General features: G+C 39.7%; 1 protein-coding gene across 1 annotated transcript; it reads right to left on the bottom strand.

Moving 5' to 3' along the window:
- Positions 1-140: 140 nt before the first annotated feature.
- On the bottom strand, positions 141-5,950 carry LOC103465032 (interferon-induced GTP-binding protein Mx-like). The gene is made up of 12 exons (XM_008409531.2): positions 5,586-5,950; positions 4,440-4,577; positions 4,185-4,339; positions 3,795-3,933; positions 3,516-3,714; positions 3,359-3,437; positions 3,161-3,283; positions 2,938-3,079; positions 2,696-2,854; positions 1,576-1,652; positions 1,185-1,463; positions 141-613 (listed from the first exon to the last, which is right to left on the bottom strand). The coding sequence occupies exons 1-12, from the start codon at positions 5,770-5,772 to the stop codon at positions 389-391; spliced, it is 1,902 nt and encodes a 633-aa protein (XP_008407753.1). The 5' UTR covers positions 5,773-5,950; the 3' UTR covers positions 141-388.
- Between the last annotated feature and the right edge of the window lie 648 nt (positions 5,951-6,598).

The raw sequence follows: 6,598 nt of genomic DNA on the forward strand, positions 1-6,598 counted from the left end.
ACCTTTTTTATATTCGAGTCAAATGTCCACAAGGGTGCGCTGAAGTCCATTTTGAGTTCACTGCTGGGTTTGAGCAGTTACAGCAATGCGTTGCCTTCCATTAAACTTAGTTTTTGCCATCTTCGGTGAGACAAAAGGACTTGGGTTGCTTAAAACTTTATTGAAATGTATTGCTAAGACAGAATTCTGTTAAAGAAAATGTATACTAGAAAAACATTTGTAATGCCTTCTGGGATGTTTTGGAATATATTAAACAATAAACTACATATCACTTGTAGGTTCTTCGATGGATGTTATGCAGTGCAGAAAATGTCAAGTTTATAGGGAAGAATCTTACTCTACGCATTTACAGCAAAAGATGTGCTCATCCTGAACGGTGCTGCTCCTCCTAGAACTCCGCCAGGTATCTACGGGCCTCCATGAGGCGCTTTGTGCGACTGTGCAATGCATCCCTCTTGTGGCCGATGTCGTAGTCCTCCTTCAGTAGGAAGTCCACATTTTCCTTGTCCTGAAGCATCTGCAGCATTTCCCTCTGCAGCTGGATGGCAGACTGCTGCAGCATCTCGTAGCGAATCACCAGGGGGATCTGGTCGGCCAGACGCATTCCTGCAATCTGCCACAACAACAAAAAAAACCTCAACCTGAGGAATCACCCTGTGCAGCTTGAGTATGAGAAGTTAAAGTTTTCTGTATAGAAATGAATCAAACTGTGGGATTAATAACTTCCTACCAGTTGAATGATCTCAGTCAGTTAAGAATGAAGAGTTAAATTTCTCCGAATTAGTTAATTTGAGTATCAACCAACGATAATTACAGTTCAATTACAATAGAGAAAATCACTGGGATAAAGCAGTAACCATTGTACTGATGACCCCAAGTCCTGTCAAGGTTAAGACATTACTACCAGTTTTTATGGATGGACTTCTAGCAAAATTAGATCATTCATGGAAGGAAAACCTCCACTCATTCACATTCAGATGTTGAGCATGGCGTTCATAAGGGTTAAACAACACAAAGGAAATATTATTTTGGGGATCCTCCAACATCAGTTGCATGTGAGAATTTGTTGTAGCAACATGAGACAGGAGTATTGAAAGTTATTTGGATGAAAAAAGAAAAAAAAATTAAATGACATAAAATCTGAAGTATATATGTGAAGAACCTGTAATTTAAATCTTGCTTACTTTGTAGTATGATTTGAGATGCACCATCAGCTCTTGAAGTGTTGCATGGTTGTCCATGCAGAACACCGTGCTCCTCGATGAACCGAAGGATGAGATGCCAGGGACCTTGAAACCCTTGTTGATGGCCTCTTCCTCTCTCTCCTCTTCACTCTTGCTCTCAGTCAGACTGTTGCTGTAGGTCTTGTCCTGGGAGTAAACCAGCAGCTCCATCTGAAACTGGGTCCTCAGCATCAGTTCAGCAGAGGTTTCCTTTAGCTGCTTAATGGCCTCAATCTTTGCCTACAAAATAAAAATAAAAATTTAAAATGTTACCAAAACAGTGAAGCGAATTAAGAAAACGGAAATACTATGACTTGAGCTGTAGTGCAGTTTTTCTCAACTAAACCGCTACCTTGGTTGTTTTCAAAAGATTAGGGAATCCTGTGAAGCTGTTAATGGCCAGCTGAAGGAAGGTTTTCTTGATAGCATCTAGAAGAAACAGAAAAAATATTTTAAAAGTTGCTTTATTTTTATTCCTCTGTGGTTGTGATGAAAACATAAAACTGAGCAATAAGTTTTGTGACGAAAACATGCAGCTACATTTTCTTTCCTCTGTCTTTACATACAACTTGAGCAGAGGTCTCCGTTTGCTCTAATCAACTTCCCTGTCTCTTTGAAGAATCGCATCCGAGCAGCATAAATTAAGTTTATGTTGCCAATAAACTTTGAGACTAAAAGGTGATTTATAATTGATCTGAAAGTGTAAGTTTTTTCCATGTGATCTATTATAAGACTACTTGTGGGCCTGTTTCAGTCAAGACGGACGAGTGTAAGCAAGATAGCAGATTAAGTTGGACTCAAATGCTGAATTTAAACTTTTGAGTTCAGCTTAATCTGTAACTTAAAAGATACAGATTTTAAGTTACTAGTTGAACACCTTACAGTTTAGTTTTATTTTGTGAAAATAAGTTTGACTTTATTTGTAAATTATTCAGAAAATCTCTAATTATCAGTGCACAGCCTGACCTCCATCTTGAAAACTTAGTAAAGCTTTAGATAAAAACGCCACCTGTAAAATACAAATATGCAAATATGATGTAATATGTAACATTTTTCAATTTTCTGTGTAGGAAGTCTTTTTCCTACACAATCATATTTAGCTCCAATCAAGTTTCATTAAGGACAGAATTCTGATCAACAGTAGAGATAAAAAAAACCCCTCATAATACTACTAATAAAAAGGCTATATCACATATTTTTTACCCATACAAATAGGAACACCAGTGCCTCCTCATTAGATGTACACCTAACCAAACATATCCAAAGACCAGGGCTGATATAATGTAGCTCTACTGATTCATGTTATTACTGCAATATCTCAACAACAAAAAGTTGTCTTTAAGTTTTGCCCTGTGCTTTCTGGCATCGTTGCACAATTTACCGCTTTTCCTTTTTAGATTTAACACTGATTCAAGTCTACATAAAGCCTACGTCAGCATTGTGACTACGCTAAAAGAAGTGCCTCCAATCACCTCCGACATCCTTAAGCTTCCTGATGGCTGGTTCTTCCAGCTGTCTGATCTGCTCCTTCACCATCACCTCGAAGGTCTTGTAGTTGATGAAGCCTGGTAGCTCTCTTCCGCGGTACCTCTCCTCGTATTCCTCCACCTCCCTTTCAATTTTTCTGTTAACTGCACCACAAAGGACATGTCACACACGCATTGATGTACCGCTGGGTCCCTGCTTAGACAACAACGAAAACAAAAATGCTCACAGTTTTCTCCCGAGTTGTCCAGGTGCGCCTTCCACTTCCCAAACTCTCTCCTAAGCACAGTGAAGACGTTGAGTCTCTCTCCGCACTTCAGCTCCTCCCCTGTGGTCAGACTGATGGCATCCTGGGTGAACGCTGTCACTTTCTGTAGCGTTACGGGGATTTACATGTTTTGTTGGAAGGATAATTTCGCAACCAAGCGTTAGTCACAGTGTTGGGAGCTCACATCAATCAGGAAGACGAGTCTCTCCGCCGCATCGGATGGAGGTCCATTACCGTACCGGTCGAGCTCCACCTGAGTCTGCTTCAGCTTGTCATCTATCTGCTCTTCCAGTCTTGGGAGAGATTTCTGTAAAGTCAAAGTTCCAACCATTAAAAAACTAAAACATTCACTGAGGGGCTAACATCGAGGTTAATGCCTCACCTCGATGTGATGCACCAGCTCAATAGTAAGTTTCTCCGCCAGAATGGGAACGGTTGCAAGTTCTTTGTTGTACAAAGTGCTGCAGAAAGAATTTTAAAAAATAAAACATTTTGCAACATACAAAGTCTACCTGGTGGCACAAGAAGAATAAACTTACTGGAAATAGGGGTGATTTTTAAAGAAGTCTTTCTCTCTCTCAATGGCTTCAGTCAGTGACACCTTCTCTGTGATCTCCTTCTGGCCTCTGCATTTGACGATCATGTAGCCTTTCTTCAGCTGGATGAGTTCGTTGTTGACTATTTCCACCACCGTCTCTTCTGTGCCTTTGTCCACCAAGTCAGGTTTGGTCAAAATACCTGAGAGCAAGAGATTTCATACGTTTTTAACTACTTATCTGAGAACCAGGAGGTCATTTTACTCAATAATTTCTATTTACCCAGAGTTCTCTCTCCATCAGGATCGACCTGTTGAGCCATCTTTAAAGCCTCTGTGGTCGCGATGTCCACATTGGATGGAACCACCACCAAACTGATGGTTTCTTGTTTTCTAATAAACTTGTCGATGAGTCGCTTTATCTGAAATGTCCCACATATTTAAGATTTACAGTATAATAAGTGCTACATGGCAACACTCTAGGTCAAGGTGATCTAAACCCCAAGCTTACAAGCAGGAAAGCTGCTCTCCACCTGCAGCTCTACTGTTAGGTTGGGGAAAGATCGTCACGAAACGTCTGAATTTGAAGCCTTTTCAGTCACTTTAATGTAACACACTTTGAACAATTGACTAGGAGAGAAGCAGATTTTGAAGAAACATCAACAATGCTGACCTGATCACCGATGTTCTCTGGTTGTCCCTTTACAGCCACCCTGGCGATGCCAGGAAGGTCAATGAGAGTCAGGTCCGGTACATCAGGGGAAGCAATTTCCAGAGTGATGAGGTCATCGCAAATCCCCACGCCGACTCCGGCCATTTCATCCTGTGCTGGAGAGAGGAAACAAAGGTGGTCGTCCTGGTGAGTGAAGCATACAATGTAAAGAAATTACTTTAATACTTTTACCAGTGCATGAAAAATGTGTTGTACCTTCTCTGATTTTTTTCTCCACAATTGCAGGATCATTTAGCTCCTCCTCAAATTCTTGGTAACTAATCTTTCCATACCAATCCTGGCCTTCTTTCCTTCTCTTCATCTTCAGCTCGAGAGGACATCTTGTGACTATGCCTGGATTAAAGATGAGTCAAAGACAAGACAAGTTCAGGCACATCCAGTGAGGTTTGTGACTGCTTGGCTAACATAGCTTAAATCACATTGCAGTTAAAACTAGAAGTTCACATACACCAAATTAAAAAAACACATACACATTTTTTCATAAAGCCAGATTGCAGTTTGGAAATGCTCACAGGTCCAAATACCTTCATTTTTGGAGGCATGTCCTGAAACTAAAGTGGAACTGTTTGGCCAAAATGGCCACTGCTTCATTTGGAGGTAAAAGAGGGATATAAATCTGAGAACATCACCCAGTAGGGGGAAGTCTGCATCATGCTGTGAGGTTGTTTTGCAGCAAGAGGAACTGGTGCACTACATGAAATAGATGACATCATCTATTTTATGAAGTAAAACAGATGGTGTCCAACTATCCATCGTTATATTATGGGGAAATACTGAAGCAACATCTTAAAACATCAATCAGAAAGACCAAATGGTCTTCCAAATGGACAATGACCTTAGTATACAGCCCAAGTGGTTATAAAGTGGCTTAAAATGTGTATGACATCTATAGAACCTGATCTCAGTTCTATAGAGCATTTATGGACAGATCTGAAGAGGTGTGTGAGAGACCAGACATATTCTTTACCTCATTCTTGTAGCATTTAGTAAATAAAAATCATTTTCTAGTTCTAGCTTACCTAAAACAAGAGAGGCTTGGTCTGATTTAACTTCAGATAGTGAGAGAGAGAAAGAGAAAGAGCTAGGCAGAGATACTGACAAACTGGAATATAACAGACTTTTGTTAAGATAACTCAGTATATCTTGTTTTGTGAATTACTTTTTGGCCCCCAATACGATTTGCATATTTTTAAAAACATTTGAACAAAACTACGATAATGTTCAAAATCATATGATATGCAAAAAAAATAAAACAAAAATGTTTAACTTTTTTTCGTATTGTTTCACTAAAACCATAGTTTTATTTTGGCTAAAGACATTACATGACTTTTAATCACCCACCGCTTCCTCTTGGCAGAGCCACACCAGACAGCGCCTCCAGCACCGAACTCTTCCCGGAGCTCTGGTCCCCTATCACGGCTATGGCAGGCAGCGCCAGGTCCTTCTCCACTCCCAGAGAGCGGAGGGAGTCGATCAGGTCGATGCAGGGACGCACCTTCTCCTCATAGTGTTGATTCAATGTAGTCATTGCTTCTGAGTTAAAATAAGATGATTAAACCCGAAAGACAGTTCTGCAGCTGAGAGCAGTTTTGTGTGCTGCCTGTTTGAAAGACAGAGAGCGCCAGCTACCCTGCCGCACAAGAAACAAAACCTGTCTCCGGATTTTTAAGTTTCGTTTCCCAGCATCGCAGGACATCCAGGGAGTGTCATGACGAACGTAGCTGCTGCGGTCCGGTTGAAGCCTTTTATTGATTTATTTGTATTTTTTTTTCCTTTCTGTGTTTTAGTTTCGTTTCTTCCCCGAGTCATTTCTACTGCAGACGGCAGATAAACGAAACTTAGCCACACAAAATAGAGATCATTTTACATTTTCATCACAATAAAGGGTGGTACAATTACAATTAGTTTGAAGGAACTAATCTGTACCCTTACCTTCACCGTGTTATTTAAATATGATTTGTGAACAGAATATTTATAACACCCATTTTATATTATCACTTTGCCCATAAATAGAGCAGAAAATTCTGTTTTCTCCAAGGATGTACACTTTTTTCAGTTTATTGTCTGGTGTCAATCAATCAATCAATCAATCAATCAATCAATCAATCAATCAATCAATCAATCAATCAATCAATCAATCAATCAAATTTTATTTGTATAGCACATTTCAGCAGCAAGGCATTTCAAAGTGCTTTACATAATTAAAATAAAAACAGGATGTGACAGTGAATAAACAGAAAGACAAAGAGAATAAACAGAATTTACACCTTTGCACAACAATACCAGTTTAGACTTTGAGCAACTTGGTAAAACTGTATTGTGTAACATTAAATCATGCTTGGCTGCAACTGTAT

This window comes from Poecilia reticulata, linkage group LG5 (assembly GCF_000633615.1).
Source record: "Poecilia reticulata strain Guanapo linkage group LG5, Guppy_female_1.0+MT, whole genome shotgun sequence".
NCBI lineage: Eukaryota > Metazoa > Chordata > Actinopteri > Cyprinodontiformes > Poeciliidae > Poecilia > Poecilia reticulata.

Coding starts and splice junctions, on each gene's coding strand:
- LOC103465032 (XM_008409531.2), bottom strand. CDS start 5,772: ATGACTACATTGAATCAACACTATGAGGAGAAGGTGCGTCCCTGCATC. Junction 3,284..3,358: donor AGCTGGTGCATCACATCGAG/GTGAGGCATTAA, acceptor TTGACTTTACAG/AAATCTCTCCCAAGACTGGA. Junction 614..1,184: donor ATCTCAAATCATACTACAAA/GTAAGCAAGATT, acceptor TTGTTGTGGCAG/ATTGCAGGAATGCGTCTGGC.